General features: G+C 52.1%; 1 protein-coding gene across 5 annotated transcripts in view; it reads left to right on the forward strand.

Moving 5' to 3' along the window:
- The window catches only part of LZTS3 (leucine zipper tumor suppressor family member 3), a 51,555-nt gene extending 34,206 nt beyond the window's left edge, over window positions 1-17,349 (forward strand). For 3 of the 5 annotated variants that reach the window (XM_017829005.1, XM_017829003.1, XM_017829002.1), the window contains exons 2-4: window positions 4,431-4,928; window positions 6,456-7,286; window positions 8,832-17,349. In XM_017829005.1, the coding sequence (XP_017684494.1) occupies window positions 4,470-4,928; window positions 6,456-7,286; window positions 8,832-9,542 (2,001 nt within the window). In that variant the 5' untranslated portion in view covers window positions 4,431-4,469 and the 3' untranslated portion in view covers window positions 9,543-17,349. Of the gene's footprint in view, window positions 1-4,213; window positions 4,272-4,430; window positions 4,929-6,455; window positions 7,287-8,831 lie in introns of those variants that run through there. The other 2 variants (XM_017829006.1, XM_017829007.1) reach the window with 2 other exon arrangements.
- The last annotated feature ends 1,694 nt before the right edge of the window (window positions 17,350-19,043 follow it).

Consider the following 19,043-nt stretch of genomic DNA (forward strand, 5'->3'; position numbering starts at 1 on the left):
TTGGATAAAGCAAGTGTGAAGACACAGTTGTTATTTTACAAATAATTGTATTTACAATAGGAGTGCCCTGGAGCTGCAGGGATGGTGAGAAGTCTGGGTAAGAGGTGGCCATGAAGAGTTTTAACCACCACAGCTGGTGGAAAAGGACATTTCACCTCAGATTTCATCCATCAGGCATTAAAATATCGCTGTGTCCAAGGCAAGGCTGCTGCAGGAAAGGCCAAGGGGCCACTGCAGTTGGATGGGACAGGGAGTTGGTGCAACATGGAGCGTGTGAAATCCCCGTGTCCCTGGTCAGAGAAGGCTGTCTGCACCTTGGTAAGGTGCTGGCACGGAGATGCCTACCAAGAAGGGAGTCTTGAATCAACCCAGAAGGACAAAGAAACTCTTTTGAGCTTTTATTAACACAGAAATGCTGGGAAATGTGAACTCGGCTCAGTGTTTGTTCTGGAGGGGTTTGCCCCTCCTTTGTGTCTGCAGAAAGTCCCTTCACTCGGGTTCCTGCTGTAACCACGGGGCTTTGGGGAGCTGGAGTGAGGGCAGAGCTCAGCAAGGGCCCTGTGGCTCAGTGCCTGCTGGGATGGATGGACAGATGGACAGATAGGTGTCACTTGGGATTGATTTGGACAGACCTAGCCCTCCCTGGGAGGTGAGTTGGACATAGCATCTTCCTGAGAGCCTGGTGAGGATGAAGACTGAAATGTTCCTGGTGCCTCCTCCCCACTGCAGATGGGATATAACATCTGGAAAGAGAGAACATCTGGAAAGGGCAGTGTCTGGCAGGTGGCTTAATACTCCTGTTTTAGTTTCCTCTCTGTCTGGAGCCTCTCCACCCTCCACAGGCCAAGGGGAGCCACTTTCATCCCTTTACCATGGCTTGGGAGTCTCTTCCAAGCCCAGCCATGCTGAGAATGACTCCTCTTTCCTTCCAGAGGACAGACTTGGGAATGAAACACTGCTAAAGTAGAGCGATTTGGCTTCTCTCAGCCTTCCTGTGCTCATGGACTGCCAGTTCCTCTCATGGAGAATCACCCAGTTTTAGTTCACGTTCCCATGGGAGGGAGGTAGATATCATGGAGTCATAGAACCACAGAATGGTTTGGGTTGGAAGGGACATTAAAGATCATCTCCATGGGTAGGGACACCTTCCACTAGCCCAGGTTGCTCCAAGCCCCTTCCAACCTGGCCTCGGACACATCCAGGGATGGGGCAGCCACAGCTTCTCTGGGCAACCTGTGCCAGGGCCTCACCCACCTCACAGCCAAGGATTTCTTCCTCTTATCTAATCTAACCCTGCCCCTTGCAAGTTTAAAACCATTTCCCCTCATCCTATCACTACAGAGATTAAGAGATTTAAGGAGAAGAAATGTGCTGGGGAAGTTTTGAATCACGCACTCCTCCAAACCTGGAAGGAGAATAAAATGACCCTCCTGCTCTGCACCAGAGCGTGGCAGAGCTATTCCTGTGCTCAAAACTTGTTTTCAGTTCAGTTTCCTCAGTTCAGCTGAGGAACAACCAGTGCAAAACCTGACTGGGAACAGGAGCTTGCCAGAAGATACAAACCCAAGAGTTGTTGTTCTCAAAAAAATGGCCCTTTTTGGCAAACAAAGCTGTACTGTCGGGGATCTGTTGGCACTTCTGGCACCTCCTTAATAACACATTTGTAAGGCTTGTCCTTGCACTCTGTTTATCAGGCCCTGGGTTTGCAGTAAACATAAGCTAATAACAAGTTTTTTTCAGAATGTTTGCTCGGATGATTCCCAGTTAAAAGAAACCGCTTGTTGTTGCGTTGGCCTTTTTTTTTTTTTTTTTCCTTTTAAGGATCAGACTTTCCAGTGACCTCATCCTGCCCTCAGAGAGTCAATGTAAATGTGCAAATGTCACCGTGAAATTTACCCAGTGAGGGAAAGGTAACCTGGATTTCTCCTCTGCTGGCTGGGGAGCTCTGTATGGAGACAATGCAGCCTCTGCCTTTCCCTCGTCTGGAGCTGAGGCCTTCCAGCACAACCCTCCCATGGTGGCTGGTGTCCCACAAAGAGAAGTCACTGAAAAGTGACTGAAAAAAGTCACTGAAAAGCAGGTTACTCCTAAATTAGCAGAACAAAAAGTCTTCCCTTGACTAACAAAATCCAAAGGTGCCGTGGGTTGAGTGTGGCTTCGAGTGGGTGTTGCCCACACCTCCTCAGCACTCCATAGCCCAAACAAGTCTCCAGGTGCCCAGGAGGCAGCTGGATTAGCTCCTGGGTGTTGTGCAACTCATGAACTGTCTGTGATGCTCTTTGGGAAGTGCCTTCAGGATGTGACCACGTCCACAGCCACAGGAGCTCTGCCAGCTCGCTGTAGGAATCAGCTCTGTGCCCTCTCCCTCTGGCACAGCTGTTTGCCACATCTGCCCACCAGCCACGTGACACTCGAGCTGTGTTTTGGGCAGGACAAGGTGCTGGAAAGAGGGAGGAGAAGCCTCCAGAAACTGCAGTTCAATAAAAGCAAAGTTGAGCAGCACAGCCCCTGCTTTAACCTTTTAAATGCTCCTCCATTCCTTTATTAGCACAAATAGCAAGACCCCCTGAGACACCGCATGGGAGCTGAGCTCCAGACCTGAGCTTGCTCTCCAGGGAAATAAACCCAGCTCTCCTGCTTTTCTCAGGGAGGGCTCAGTGAACATCCCTACCCCAAGAAGAGGGAAAAGCCCACTGAAATGGGGGTTTTCTCCATCTCCTCTTCCTGCTGGCCCTGTCAGAGCTCCTCCATCCCTGAACCTCTCTGCAAGGGGCATCACTTTTTTTATTATCCCATCCAGGGGGAAACCTTCACCTTCTACTGCTCTTATTTCCTTAAATAAGATTTTTCACCTTTATGTAAAAGCTGATGAAGAGCATCCAGACATGTGAGAATTGGTCCCAAGGACAACTGGTCCCAGCTCCTCTGACCTGGTCAAAGACAACTTTTAAAACCATTATTTGCACATTATCCACTTCCCACGGCCTAGTTTTGGCCAGTCCAAGGCACAACCTAAGTAAGAATAAGATGGAGAAGGGGAACAAATGTTTAAAAGAAAACTCAGGATGACACCTGGACAAAAGCACCTTTCTGAAAGCTCAAGCCCATGGGAGCAACACTCCCAAAGGAAGAGATGGAAAGTGTGTTGTTTAAGCCTTGTTGAGTCATCCCTAGGAGATGGGCTGGAGAGAGGAATTGGATAAGCTACTGATGGACCAGGGATGGAGAAATCATATTCCCATGGCAACTCAAACTTGTTAAAACCTGGGAAAAGTGACAGAAATAATCCAACCTTGGGAACTGCAAACGGTCGTGTCCGACCGATGCCGTAGAGCTGTGCCAAACAAAACCCACACAGACTCCCTCCCCCGAGGAGCACCCAACCTTTGGGCTCAGAGGCTTCAAGAGAAGCTCTTTTGGAGGGCAGTGAGTGGGATTTGGGGGATCAGTGATTCTCCAAGGGGGTGTCGTGGGTGGGAGTGGAAGGCTTAGGCAGAATTTATTTTAAAAGCCCTGCCATTGAGTCACAAGGTGCAGAAAGGGCTCCCTGGCTTTCTAAACTCCTGCTCAGAGAGGAGTCTGGGTGCAGCTGAATCCAATCTCAGCCTTGGATTATGTCAATGGTTTAAGTTTAAGGAATTACAGAATGTGTGACTGAACCACTTTTGTCCCGCAGGTTTTAATGATTGGCAAAACGAGAATATTTATATAAAATGAATCATTTATTTTATACAAATGATCAGACAAAACATCTTAATCAGAATTATTTACTGTACCATACAAACACTAACACTACTAGTAGTGTAGTATAAGACAGGACGGTGCATTATATTGAAGCAATTATTGAAGCAATTATATTAAAGCTGGCAAAAAGAAATAGTTATTAAGTAGAGATTTGATGTAACTCCCCCAGCCCAAGGCTCGTGGGGAGATCTCTCAACCTTGAGGAGTCACCTTGAGGGAGGAATCTCCACACATACACCCCAAGAAGGGTTAAGTTAGAAGAACCTGACTGTATGAAAGGGGACTGCACTTTTAGGGTATAAAGTGATTGAGCGCCAGTCACAAATGTCCAGGCCAGCTCCCAGCTTATTTGTCACATCAGACTTCAAAAAGCAGGATGTGTGTTTGGAGTTTGGGGAACCAGGCTGGTTTTAGCAGAATTTAACGCCAAGAACATTACCATGGTGCCACTGCTAACACATCACAGAGAGCTGACACGAGAGCTGGCACTGTCTGCATTCTCTGGTTGGATTTTAGGCCTTGCTGGGGTAGGCCCTCCTGCCACAGGGGGTCTGGGGTTCCCAGAGAGGAGGACAACCCCACCATCTGCTCCGTACCGGACACCGGGACACGATTTCGATCTGCAAAAGGGGGTGGTGGGTAAAAGGCACCTCTTTAACAGCCCCTTTCCTCTCCCTCCTGCTCAGTGCCACTGACCCGTGCCTCCAGCTCACCTCGACGCTGCCATGGCCACACTAGAGACACTGCCCGTCCTGAGTGACCCCACCCGCGCCAGCCCGCAGAACTTCCACGGACTCGCCGCCCGGCCATCCCGAACCGCCGCCCCCAGGAGCGCCATGGGGAGCGTGGGCAGCGGCGTGGCCAACGACCAGGAGTTTGCCATGAAGAGCGTGGGCACCCGGACGCAGGGCAGCGGCCGCCAGGCCTCCGAGGGCTCCCGCAACAACGGCTACTCCGCGCGGGAGATCTCCAACCGCTACTCCGGCGAGGAGAAGACCTACAAGTCGGAGAAGGTCTCCAACTCCCTCTACATCAACGGCGACCTGCGCAAGAGCGAGAAGGTGAAGATGGACATCTGTGGGAACGTGACCTCCAACAACGAGAAGAACCTGCCGCCTCCTCCCCAGTACCGAGAGCCCGGTAACCCACCAAAGATATTGCCAATCTCCGGCAAACTCGACCAGGTGAGACCCTCCGCCTCCTGGAGCAGCTCGGTGGCCACGGCACGGCCCTGAAAACACACGCCAGGAAGCCCTGGGCAAAAAAGCAATCCTGGCAGATAGTCCAGTTCTCACTCTGTACATTTTATGTGCAGATAGTATCGTTCTTATCACTTTCAGGGCCAACGTTAGTTCTTGAGGAGCCCAAGAGCACGATCTCAGTGAAGTTTTCAGCTCATTTAAACCTGTATTTAAGTCACTGGCTCTTCCAACATCCCTGAGATGATGTGCCTACCTCTCTGATGGATGGGGAGGGAGCTGGAATCAGCTCTTGTTTCAGTACGTCCAACATCTGAGTCCCACTCTTATGTTTGTACCATTTATAGGCAATCCTCAACCACCCACTGCCACCTAAAGCTGTGGCTTGAAAGCACCTCCGAGCCTCTGTTCAAAATCCCTTGTGAGGGACAAGCGACAAGGCTTGAAACTACCCCTGTAAACATTATAACCCAGTCCAGCCCAGTCCTTGTGGCTCATTTTTGGCTTCAGGGAGCAAAATCTGCCAGGTCTGGAGGAGCAGAGCCCCAGAGCCAGCAGTGTTTTATGTGCCCTGCTGTTCCACTCCAGTGACTTCCATAATTTGTGTCCAGTATTATTTCTGCAGTGTTTGGTGGCCTTTTCTCCTGGGTTGTTAATCCACTGGTCCCTGTAGTCCATCTCAGTCTCACAGGCACCAGGTTTTTGGTCTCCAGCCTGCTTACCAGGGCTCCTCCTGTTTCTCCCAGAAGGCACTTCCAAAACATCTTTGATTCCTCTGCTGTCATTTTCACCTAAAACCCAATGTGCAGCAGGGGAGATTCAATCCCATTTTGAGGAAATTTTGTTTCTGTAGGTGCATTGACAGGGTGGGGAACATTCAAGGCTTTAAAATCCTTTCAAATCCCTGTGGTCCATTTCCCCCCCTGCGTTGCTTATGCCCACAGAAAACACAAATATTCCAGTGAAGAGCAGCTGAATTCAGCATGTTCCCTGCCTGGAATCACTGCTGGGGTCACAGCTCCTACCTGCTCCCATCAGAGCATGAGCAGGACACAAGGTCCACACAGGAAGAGAACACTCCCAGCAGGAGGGAAACATGATGCTCTTGGGGCAAAATAGCTGCCAATCCAAGGGTTCAATTCAGTTTTCAGCAACAGGACGATCAGCCAAAATCAGAGTTGTTTTGATCAGGTTTGGTAGGCAAGTGGCAGCCCAAGGAGTATTCTAGGGGGTAAATCACACAGATTTGGGGGTGAGTCCAGATTACTTCTTTTGATTTGGGGCAAGGGAAGACAAAGTGTTGTCCTACCGGTGACCACAGGTCCCTCATGTCCTACCAGTGACTACAGGTCCCTCCTGTACAACCCCAAATGGCCCAAAAGGTGTAACATGGAGCTGTCCCAAGCTGACTTGACCCCACCAGCCCCGCCCTGTGCCGATGTGTCTCTTTTTGTTGTGTCGTTACCGAGCCTCCTGCCGTGTTTGACGCGTGGTCCTTTTTCCTTTTTGCAGAGCAATGAGCCCTTAGTTAGACCCTCAGCCTTTAAGCCAGTAGTTCCTAAAAACTTCCATTCCATGCAGAACCTCTGCCCGCCGCAGAGCAACGGGATGACGGAGAACAGGAAGAGCTTGAACCACGCCAACAGCAATAGCCCGTCCGCACCCAAAGCTGGGCTCGACAAGGGCAGCCTTAACAGGACTACAAACCAAGGGGGGGGGCTCTCGGATTCGGGGCGTAACTCCCTAACGAGCCTGCCCACCTACGGGACGGGCTACAGCCAGCACGTGGGGCCCATGAGCGCCTCCACCAGCCACATCAACCGCATCGGCACCACCTACGTGGAGAAGAACATCGTGGGATACAACGGGATATCTACCTCAGACAGCGGGCGGTCCTCCAGCAAGAGCACCTCCTCCTTCAGCAGGCTGAACCATCTCAACGAGACCATGCCTTTCCACTCGCCTTCCACGGACGACATCATCCAGGACCTGGAGGACCGGCTGTGGGAGAAGGAGCAGGAGGTCCTCCAGATGCGGAGGAACCTGGACAAGAGCGAGGCGGCGATCTTCCAGGTCTTTGAGGAGAAGCAGAAGATCTGGGAGAGGGAGATGGAGGACCTGAGGCAGAACTACGCCAACAAGCTGCAGCAGGTCTCCAAAAAGGCGCAGCGGGCTCAGCAGGCTTTGCAGCTCCAAATTTTCAAGCTCCAGCAGGAGAAAAAAAAACTCCAGGATGACATGGGGCAACTCCTCCAGCAGCGAGAGGAGCTGGAGAAGAAATTTGTGGCTTTCAAGAAGGAGCAGGCTGAGTTTCTTCCAAAGATTGAAGAGACCAAGTGGGAGGTAAGAGCCTTGTTTTAAAAGGTTTTTATCAAGGGTTCTGGCAGCCCAAAGTACCTCCCATGTGCCCTAAGGGGATCCCACAGATAATGGCTATGGGTTGGTGGCCTCTTGTGGACACTTGTCACCTCATTTGTCTGAGTCCCAAACCTGTTGTTTTCCATTGAACTAAAATAAGCATAACTTTCTGTGCATACCTCCTGTGCTGGTTAATAATTTGACTTCGCAGTCTGGTCACTCCAACTAGTGACATTTAAATCCAGTCTCAGGGAACACAACTCGTTCCATACAGGTATTTGTGCCTACCAAAAACAGGTTTAAGTCTGTTTTAATTAAATTCTTTTAAGGTCTGCGTTTGGGCAAACCTTGAAACTGCTTTTCAAATATTTGAAATTTTTTTTTTGCTGAAGATAAAAAGCAACTGAGCTAAAAATTATATCAATGGCCAAGTCTACCTCATGCTTTCCATTGCAACACGCTGTTTTCAGTTCTTAATAAGTTTATCTCTCTTAAAAAGCTGAAAGGCAAATTCCTCTTTCTAGTTCTCCTGTTGAGTTCTACATAATTTTTTCCTACTGTTTCTATTTTTAGAACATTTTATCAAAGTCTGTTTGTATAGCCAGTGCTCACATACCTTTTTTTTTCCAGCTTGATCATGTGACGAATTTTAATCCTTCCATGGACTGGCTAGAAACTTTAAATTTATTAAGAGTGCAGAGGCAAAACGTAGCTCTAGAATCAAGAAGACCCTATTCTGCTAATCCTGATGGGAAGTCAAGGAAGCTGGGATTAACTAGGCTCTGACACGTGCTTTTGCAGATGTTCAGCAGAGCTTATTAGAGGCTTTTTGTAAAATCCCTGCAAGTTACATCCCAGAATGAGGAGGCTGCATTGTCCCTCCTTTGGCCACCTGCTCTGTTAAGGGACCTGAAAGACCACCTTGTTCCATCCCCCTGCCATGGGCAGGGACACCTCCCACTAGAACAGGTTGCTCCAAGCCCTGTCCTTGAAGCCTTGAATGCTTCCAGGGTTCTTTAGGAGTCTTTGGGAAGGAAGGCATCATAGGATGAGTAAATAACATCATCCTGTCCTACTGTCCCAGTGCTCAGGGAGAGCCCGGGTGGTCCCTGGGTCTGAGGTGTTTCTGTCTCAGGCTTGTTCAAGGTCCAGATGCCACTGAGGTCAGTGGGAAAACTCCTACTGAGAGCAGAGGGTTTGGGGTCCAGCACCACAGGGCTGTGGTTGGGTGAGTAAGACAAACGCAAAGAGGGAAGCATCACTGTCTCACAGCACTTGGCTCAGCTGTTTGGACAACTCCAGCTGGGAACAGCATCGAGTCCCTGAAAAGTCCCAAGTTTCTGCAGGAAAAAACACAAAATCTCCCCCACAGGTGTGGGGGTGACCTTTAGGTCTTTGGCGTGGTCTGGGGCCTGGTGAAGGCTGGAACTCAGTCCTTGAGCAGGGCTGTTTCATGGGCAGCACGAGGGACGAGTAGGGGTGGTGGCTCCTTGCTGTTGTCCCCCAACCTCACGGATGCTCTTCCCACAGGTGTGCCAGAAGGCAGGCGAGATCTCCCTGCTCAAGCAGCAGCTGAAGGACTCCCAGGCAGACGTCTCCCAGAAGCTGAACGAGATCGTGGGGCTGCGCTCGCAGCTCAAGGAAGGCAAGAACTTCCTGCGGGAGAAGGAGGAGCAGATCCTCACCCTGAAGGACTCCTACAGCTCCAAGAGCGTCAACCTGGAGATCTGCGAGGGCGAACTGCAGCGCAAGATGAGCGAGGTGCAGGTGCTGAGGGAAAAACTGAACCACTGTGAGCTGGAGGTCTCCGGCCTGAAGCGGACACTTGCCAGCATGGGACCCCCGGGGCCCTTCGGGGGCGACCTGGGCGAGAAGCTGCGGGACCCGCTGGCCTGCGAGAGCGACGAGGCCAAGATGCAGCGGCAGAGCGAGGACAGCGTGAACTCCCTGCGGAAGGAGGTGGAGAGGCTCCAGACGGAGCTGAAGCTGGAGCGGCAGCAGCGGGAGCAGCAGGTGATGGACTTCGAGGAGGAGCGGCGCACGTGGCAGGAGGAGAAGGAGAAGGTCATCAAGTACCAGAAGCAGCTGCAGCTGAACTACGTGGAGATGTACCAGAAGAACCAGCTCTTGGAGCACAAGGTGAACGAGATGAACACCAAGGCTACCAGCCCCCCACACACCGAGGAGAAAAAGACGTGGACTCCCTCCAGGCTTGAGCGAATTGAGTCCACTGAGATCTGAGGAGAGGCCACCACCACGACACAACGAGATTTTTTTATTGCTGTGCATGTACTACCTACTCAAGCCAGTGATCTTCCGAAGGATAACGCGCTACCGCCGGAACGGGGGGAGCCTGCTCTGCTCCCAGCCGAGCTCCACCACCCTTACTCTCCACTTCTGTGCTCTGTAGGTAAAATAACTGTGGATGTGCGTTGGTTTTCTATCGATGATGCAACATCTCTTCGGGGTTTTTTTTTCCTAGTACAGCTGGTGAGGGTCAAAATTGGCTCTTTCGTTAATCTGCCGTGACTGTTACTCCGCTGGAGGCTGCCACCCCCTCTCCTACAATTCACCCCTCCTCGGTTGGTTGTTTTGGAGGGTTAATATTCGGTTTCTTTGGTTTTCCGAGCATTTTTGTGCAGCGAAACAGTTCAAAGTGGCAGGTTTGTTGGTTTGGTTGGTTGGTTTGTTTTTTTTCCAAGATGTTTTTAGCCACATTGGCTAATGGAGCAAAGCTCTCGGGATGATGAGCAAACTCACTGTTCTGCATCAAGTATCCTGTTCCAGACGATGGTCTTAGTGAAGTCAGTGCAAGGTTGGCCACTGATTTCAGTGAAACCAGACATATCTCTGCCAGACGACTCCCTCTTGCCAGCCCATGGTTGCAAGAGGTTAGGACATCCTTGAGGAGCAGGATGAGCCTGTCCTGGTAACAGAAGCCAACAGGGAATGATCTCCCAGCAGGAGCCTCTTTGGGGGCTCAGGAGAGCTGTGTTTTCATTTCCTTGTGGTTTCCTTCTGCGGTTCCACTCCTCTCCCAGGTTGTGACTGACCCTGGGAGCAGAAATACCCTCCCACCTCTGCCTTGGTCCTCTTACCCTTACTATACACCCAAGCTGGCTACAGCAAGAAAAAAGCTTGGAAATCCAAGCTAGTTTCCCTTCCCAAGAGCCCTCTTACTTCCCAAAGTCAATGGGATCAAGGTTTGGGGAAGCCTCCAAACCTGTGGGATGTTTATGCAAACTGAAGCTTTAGCAATTTGCCCCAATATTGGGCAGTTGTGCCACCCTGACCCTGAATGAGTGACGCTTTGGGGCACTCTCTTGGTCCAGGGTCTACTTAAAAACAGCATCCAAGCCTCACTCAGGAGTTGCAGGGGGCACATCCCAGCTGGATTCCAACGGGGCGAGCGTCAGCCTTCAGTACAGCCATTCCAAACAGCACCCACGGCCATCCCACGCGGCATCACATATTCCAGGGATGGAGATAACGCAGGCCTAGCTTAAGAAAACACTCAGCTACTAATTCTGAGCATGAATTCAGTCCTTAAGAAGGGAAAATGCTTAAGATCACGCAAGTGCTTATGCCCTGGCAGAACAATAACCAAATCCTACGTGCACAGTCACTGAGGCAGCAAAACCCGGCTCTCGGCTTGAAAACGTGGGCAAAGTCGGCCCAGTTCTCCCTTTTATGGACATTTTTTTACCATGATCCACAGTAAAGAGAAGGAAAACGTTCCAAAGTGGAGTTTGCAGAGACTGGGCAGTGGCCAAAGGATCAACACGAGTGGGAATTTTGGCTCTTTGTCTTAGGGAGAAGATAGAAAAACAAAGCTGGAATTAGCACTGGAAACCTTGGGATGTCTGTGCGGTGACTCCAAGGAGGGTTTGGCCAGATCACATTCCATGTGCATAAGAAGGAAGAACCTCAGGGTGTTGAGGGGCTGAAGACCTTCCAAGCAAAAGCCCTGAACCTGTACATTTTCCATGCTCCCTTTCTGAAAAGCTCCTCATTTCATCACCAGGTCTGACCTTCAATTTGGGAACAAGCATTGCTGTGGTGAGCTCCAGACTGAGCAAAGAGAGAGAGGAGGCTGCAGTTAGTCCCACCAACCAAGGTCATCAGGCAGTGCTCCTGGCCAGGAGCTGTTGGTGGCTGGCAGAGATCCCTGGAGCCGTAGAAAATGGAGATGTGCAAAGAGACCAGGGCACTTTAAGATCCCAGTTGATGGTTCCTGTCTTTTCCCACCACTTCTGCCCGTGTCTTTGGAGCTGGAGGGAGACACAACTCATCAGCCTGAAAAACACAGGGGGGGGTGCAGCTCAGGCTAAGCACCTCTCCCAGGACCAGCCATAAAAGGGGGATTAGGTCAGGTGTGACCCCTGATGGGCATGGAGAAGAGTCCAGAGGGACTGAGCTTCCAGCTCTGCTGTTGAGGATGTGCACACCGCAATTCCCTGCTGCGTTAACACTCAGGAGCAACCGACACAGGCATCACCCTGTGGGTCACCTCTCCAGAGCTGCTTCCCAATCCATGGGCAGGAGAAGCAGGGGCTTGTGTGGCCTCCCCACACACCTGGGCCCAGCCAGCAGCAGTCAGCAAAGTCCTCCAGCACGTCAGGTTTGCCCCATCGTCGTTTTTCCTCAATCTTTTTTGCAGTGGTACCAGGAGTGAGTGTCTTGATGGATCCAGTGAAACCTGGAGGTACACAGGGGTGTGGGACTGCCCAGGGGCTCAATGGCCTCACAGTGCATCCATCAGGGACTGCTTGGGCTGGGGCAGGAGCAGCAAGGAGAGGTTTTGCACCTTGGACGAGGAAAGGCCCACTCCTTTCACGTTCTTCTTCACTGCATCACTTCAATCAAGAGTTTCGATCCAGATCTGAGGGACCTCATTTTGTGGACATTGCCTGGATGACAGAGTCTTGCTGACACCCTTGCTGACACCCTTGCTGACACTCTGCTGCTGCTGCTGGTTTTCCCTCTCTTGGGATTCACCCAGGATTCCCCCAAGCACTTGGCTGTCCAGCAGAAACCACTCCCCTGTGCTCTGGTGACATAAAATACAGATGGTTTTGGCAAGTTCCCCAGCCAAACTACCCCAAAGGATTCCTGGGCTTCGAGATTCCTCCCCACAACTGGATGCACTGCTCCCCATCACGTCCTCTCCCCTGTGCCAGCCCTTTGCTCAGCAGAGATGGAGCAAAATGACGATGGGACACCTGGATTCCTGTTGTTTGTGCCCAGGTGAGAGCTCACCTGGCTCCTCCCAGGTCTTAACACTTTCTCACACTGACTGGATGAAGTCTCCCATTCCAAACTAGGTCTGTGTTGAGGATCTCAGCCTTGGGGTAAAATAGCCAAGGGGTCCCAGACTGGCTTTTTGGTGACACATCCTGGGAATGCCCAAGGAGGCTGGCATCGTCTCTTGGAGGCTCAGGCAGGGCTGATAAAAGGTTTCTGTCCCATGAAACTCCACACAGAGTTTGAGCCTGACCACAACCCAGCTGTCTCCTCCACCTTGGAGCTAATGGAATTCAGCTCCAAGTGATATCCTGGCTCATGTGTAATTCTCCAAGTCCTGCCCCCAAAACCATCTCTAACTTGCCACTGGCCACCACCACAAGCTGTGGCCACGAGGGTCTCAGGCCACTTGCCCCACACAAGGGGTCCACAGACATTAGAGATGCTCTGGGACACCTGACACACGGGGCTGGGCAATATGATCCAAGATTGGGATGGGCTGCCCAGGGAGGTGGTGGAGTCACTTCCCTGGAGGTGTTTAAGAAGAGACTGGATGTGGCATCAGTGCCATGGTCTGGGTAACAAGGTGGTGTTGGGTCACAGGTTGGACTCGCCGATCTCAGAGGTCTTTTCCAACCCAGCTGATTCTGTGATCTTTGGGAGAGCCAGGCCAGTGGTGGGAAGTCCTGGAGCAGCTCTGGTGTCACACCACTCACACACACACAGCCGAGTCACGCTCCAGGCACATCCACAGCACAAACAGAGGACACTGCTCAGCTCCAGAGACTTCCATCCATGAGGATGGGGGCTAAGCAGGCTGTCCTGGTGCCAGGGAAGGTCTCACCCCTCACTGCTTTGCTCCACCACCATTCCCAGGCTGGCTGCTGTTGCTGTCAGACACCGACCCAGGCTGGGCTAATTCCAGCACTCCTGTCTCACCCCAAGGGTGAAACCACAGCCATGGCACGTTGTTGTGCCTCACACAGTCCCACTGAGCTTCTGCCACCGTCTCACAGCACCATTCCTGCTGTCGCTGGCGCCGTGCCAGGGGGAGATCCCTCTCCTCCGGGTTTCCACACTCCAGAGGGGAATCTGATTGTTGCTCTTAACGCTGCCATGTTATACAGAGGGATGTAAACCACGGCCCAGCTCTGTATGTTCAGTGATTCAATGGAGACCAGGCAGCTCTGTGGCTTCTCTCTGGGTGAGCGGGACCAGCAGCCCTGATGCTGTGCTCACATGGAGGGTACTCAGCACCCCCAGAGCTGTGGCAGTGGGAATCAGGGGCTCAGCACCTCCCAGGAAAGCAATCCCCTCAGGACTGACTCCAACAGCCTGGTGCCACTCTGTCCTGCTTTGTTGCTGTCACCCCGTGCCAGGATTTGCTGTTGTACCCTGGTAAAGGCTGAAGTCCCCCCTGTCCATGTTGTGTCACACAGACAGTGGCTCCCAGTGGTGTCCCCCTGGAGCTCTGCCCATGGAAAAGACCATCCTGCCCCACTCCTGCCCCTTCCAGTGGCACTTTATAGCTTGCTCACGAGCAACATGACCAAAGATCTCTGGAGGGCGTTGGACTGCATGCTTGGAGCTCTGTCCCGGCCTTCCTGGGGAGAGATGAGGCTGCTGTGGGCTGGAAGAGGGGAATGAGAGCTGGCAGGGGACAGGAGAGGGTGTGGATTTACCGGTGTCCCACCTGGGAATGTTTGCAGGTCCATGAGGGGCCTTTTCTGTGCTAGACAGGACAGGATAGAAAGGAGTTCCTGGGTGAGCTGATTGTTCATCACACCAGTATCCTCCACGGCCACACCACGTAGCTCCATGCATTGCCCAGGGAGAATGTGGACCAGGGACTGTTCCCTGGAGGAGGATGGATGCAATTCCCTTTTTTTTCCTTGGGAAATGGCATGCCCAGCCATTCCTCTTGTCCTCAGAGTGACAGGTCTCCTCTAATTTAGCAGCAGACATTGCTACAGGGTCCAGTCAAGGACTCATTCTGGATCAGTGGGAATTGTCCAGGAAAATGTGTATCCTCAGAGCTGGTCATCCTGCTGGCTGCCCCCTTGGTGTCCTCTCCCCAGCTCACCCCAGGGCCTCCTCAGCACCTTCCTTACCAGGGAACCAAATTCTGAGGTGAATGCACTTTGCTCTTTGCTTCTCCTGCTTGGAGTGCTGAAGGCAGCTCTGCCCAGCTTGGCTCCACGAAGCTCCTAGACCTGGTCCCAGCCTTGGCAAGCAGGGCACAGGCCAGTGGGAAATCAGGGCTCCTGTGAATGGTGTTCAGGTGGGTCTGGGCATTGGGCAGATGCCTTTTCACCGTGCCTCTGCTCCCCAGCTGTGCTCAGCCTTCTCCACTCAATTCCTGGGATGGGAGAGGGTCCAATCGCCATTAATTTAACCCAACCCTTCATCCTAAGCCTTGAAATCCCTTGATAGAGTTACTGTCCATCAAAACCCCTCGCTAAAGACCTGCTCATGTACTGCCTGTGCCCTGCTGCTCCTCTGCCCTAGCTCTCCAGACTCTCCTGCCTCCTTTTTGATCCTCCCCATCCCACTGGAGCAACCAGTGACTCTCCCAGAACTTTCCCAGGTACATCTGAACATGGAGCTGGAGCCCACAGCCCCCACTGGGAGTGGCACATCCCAACCCTGCCCTCAGAGGAGCTTTCCAGACTGCTGGTCCTCACCTCTCCTCTCCATCATTCCCGTGGCAGCTCCATCAGTCCTGCTTTACCTCCAAGAGCAACTTGGCTTCCCGCTGAAGGACATTCCCATGAGATCCTCGCACGGGGCTTCACACCATCACAACACCCCACCCACCAGCTCTGGGGCTCCCTGCTCCTTCCACCCTCTGGAAAAACAGGGGTGTGAGGGGTCTATGAGGTCTGTAGGGGCACACAGGCCCCCTCCCAGTCTACTGAGGGGTTGGGATCTCATCCAGCTGTTTGCAGATGTTGGTTTCCCAATAGGATGTTTCACCAGAAACAATTTTCAGGATAATCCTCCTCCCTGGTTCTCCCCCTGAAGGGGATCGTGTCAGGTCTGGAGCCTGGGACAAGGTTGTGTTCTCACAGCTCTTTCACAGATCTGTTTTCTCCGGCAGAAAGTCTCTGCTTTCTGTCCCAAAGCAATAGGTTTTTCTAGGGAGATTTCAAAGGGACTCTTCCCAACTCTGATACCTGCAGGGAAGCCAGTATTCCCTTGAATACCTTCATAGCTCCAGCCCTGGGCTCTCCTCCTTCGGAAAGGGAAGCGAGGTCCAGTCTGGCTCCAAACAACCACCAATCTGAGCTTGGTGGTCCCATTCACCTGGAGAGCCCAGAGCTGCCCTTATCCAGCAGGCCACCAGCCTGGGCCCCCAGGAGGTGTGATCCATCCCCTCCTGGTCCCATCCCATGGCTGTTAGTGGGTCCCCAGGAGGTATGATCCATCTCCTCCTGGTCCCATCCCATGACTGTCCCTGCAGGTTTTCTCCACGTGGGAGCCACTGGGGTGTCTGAGCTCACAGGGGCACAAGCAGACACCAGTGGGAGACTGTGGCTCTGCCATTCCCGAGAGCCAGGATGCCCTCCTGGAGGAGAAGGTCCCTTTCTCTCCACAGGTGACTGAAAGGAGCAGAACACCCCCAGGCAGAGCTCCAGCACCGGTGCTGGAGGATCCCAGCACCGGTGCCACACAATGCTGCACACACACCGTGTCTATGCAGTCCCTTTCCAGGCAGGGGGGTCCCTGCAGAGCCCACCCCGGGGCCAGGGCTCCTCCAAGGTGTCTTTGTTTGCACTCCCTGGGACCTGGAATCGCTGTGAGCCGAGGGCAGCCCCTCTCGGCCTTTGCCGCGCTTGGGAGGGTCCCTCGTCCTAAACACGTCGCCTGAGTCGCCCGTGTCCTGCGTCTGTCCTCCAGCAGACCCATACCTGTCCCCCCCAATCCCCAAATCCCAGCTCCCAGGTAGGGCCTGAGCGAGCCTGCTGTCCCACTTCACCAGCAATAACAGCCGGGGCCCACCGGCCCCGCTCGGCCGCCGGGCTGTGTCCGTGCAGGACCTCCTGCATCCAACCCTTTGTCCAACTCCAGGCATTCCCGACTGTAAATTCGATCCCAGCCTCGTGCTTTCTTCCCTCCTGTCGGTTTCTCTCTGCTCTGACTGTGAATTCAAACCAGAAGTGTTCTGAACTCGACTCCGTTACTGTTCTGTTTCTGCGTCGACTGTTGCTGGTTCTCCGAACTGCGTTTAATGAGACTTTGCAAAAAAAAAAATATAAAAAAACCTAAAAAAAAAAAAATAAAAAATTATATATATATATATATATATATACTTAAAAAATTAATAAAAATATTTAAAAAAGAACTCCATAAAGTTGGGTGTCTCTCCTGTCCACTGGTCACTTCCAAAACACCGTTGTCTTGAATTTGCCTCTGGTTTATAAATGTATTTAAAAGACAAGAGGTTGGGGAAAAAAAAAAAAAAAAAAAAAAAGGAAAACAGAGGTAACACGCAGCATTCCGGGATTTTTGTACAGCAAAGGTGTATCTGTTTTGGAAATTCATGTTAAAACTCTTACCACACTTCCCAGTTTCCCGCTGGTCTGTTGTATGTCTCCATTGGGTTTATCCAGATGTGAAGAGCTACTGCCTTTGCCATTTTCTACGGTGAATATATAAATATATCTGTACAGAGGTATGTATATATATAAATAGACATGCAGATCTATATGTATACGTATCTCCAGCTCTCCTCTCTCTACCTGACTGTGAAGGATTTTTATTGGGCAAAATAAAAATGGAGAAAGGCCCCGTTTTAAAAACAGGACTGTGTGGTTTGTCTGATTGTGTCGGGGGTGGGAGAAGGGGGGGAGAAATGGGGATGGATTTTGGGATCAACCCACAGCCAGGTTGGGGAACTGCAGGAAGAACCTCACCCTGGATGCACCAGCACCCTCCAATCCAGAGCTCCCTCATAGCTCCCATCCTGGAGGATGGAAATCTGTGTTTGGAGAAGGAGGGGGAAAGTGGAGGTGGTTGGGAGCAGAGTAGGATGCTGTGTGTGTCCCTGTCCAGGTGGGATGTTCCCCTGTCCAAGGGCCCGAGGGCTGCTCGTGCTCTCCAAGCACTTGAGAACAACCCACAAGGCCACAGGGCTGGAAAACACATCAGTCATGGTGGTCTCACCTCAGACCCCCAGGGATGTGTCTGGATCCCTTGGGAGTGTCCCAGGGCTGACTGAGACAGACCTGCCATCAGTCCCATAGCCCAGCTCCAAGACTTCCCAACATTCAGAGCCTGAATTGCCCCCAAGCCAGGTGAGGGCCTGAGGGACGGATTTCCAGGTGAGGACACACTGGGGAAAACAAGATCCAGGTGGAGATGCCTTGGAGCAAGCTGGAATGGTGGGAAGGCAATTCCCTTTCCCCCCCATGTCAAGACCTTGCTTGGAAGGTCCACACCCCCCGCAACAGCTCTGGGGGTTGCCCAATTTCCCCACCATGGGCTGAAGGGGCTGGAAAACAGTCAAAATGCATCAAATTTTTGCTGGATCCTGGATGATTGGGGCTTGGAAAGGAGGATGTTCCCAGGGAGGATTTGGATGCAGAACCCAGACTGAAGTCCATTCCACCTTCCCTCACCACCAGGGAGGTAACATCTTGTCCAAAACCTCCTGCAGGTTTTTACTCCAAAGGATCCCCTCCAGCTGCTTGGTCGGCATCACATTAAAGCAACATTCAGATCATTAGTTTTCTAAAAAAACCCAACAATTCCAGCATTTTTCCCAAATGCAGGTTTATTACAGAGGTCTCCTGCCCTCTGGTGACCAAGCTGATGCTTCCCGGGGCAAAGTGAAACAGGGATTTCAGGAGTTCCCTCAGGTTTTAAGGCACGAGCTGCCATCAGCCAGCGAGGCTCTCCAACTCCCTCTGGAGTCCTGGACATGTGTTTCCTCAGTTGCCAGGGGATAAAAGGCTGATCAAAGGAAGAGGTGAGCAGGAAATACACCTGGTAGAAAGGTCAGGAAGGGATCCAAGGGCTAAGGAAAGCTCAAGGCCCTATTTAATCATGGTTTGCAAATGCTGAAAGCCCAGAGTGGACAAGAGATTTCTGGGCACAGTGGAGCTGTGATTATTGGAAATAATAAAAAATGTGCTTGGACACAGCCCTGGCCATCAGGCTCTGCTTGAGCAGGGAGTCAGACTAGACCAGCTCGACTGGTCCATTGTCACCTGGATCCCCCCAGTTTTGCTGGAAGGGCTGCAATGACAGGCTCAGCCCAGACAGGAGCCCACCCCCCCAGTGAGGAGAAGCCCCTCAGGCTGGTGGCTCTCTGGGGACATGGGAAGGACACTTCTGGGTGTGCAGGTACCCTGAGATACCTGCAGCCAAAAGCGTGATTTAATGACAGAATCATAGGCACGGAATGGTTTTGGTAAGAAGGGACCTTAAAGCCCATCCAGTCCCACCCCCTGCCATGGGCAGGGACACCTTCCACTAGCCCAGGTTGCTCCAAGC

Source organism: Lepidothrix coronata, unplaced genomic scaffold (assembly GCF_001604755.1).
Source record: "Lepidothrix coronata isolate B3197 unplaced genomic scaffold, Lepidothrix_coronata-1.0 Scaffold156, whole genome shotgun sequence".
In the NCBI taxonomy this organism is placed as follows: Eukaryota; Metazoa; Chordata; class Aves; order Passeriformes; family Pipridae; genus Lepidothrix; species Lepidothrix coronata.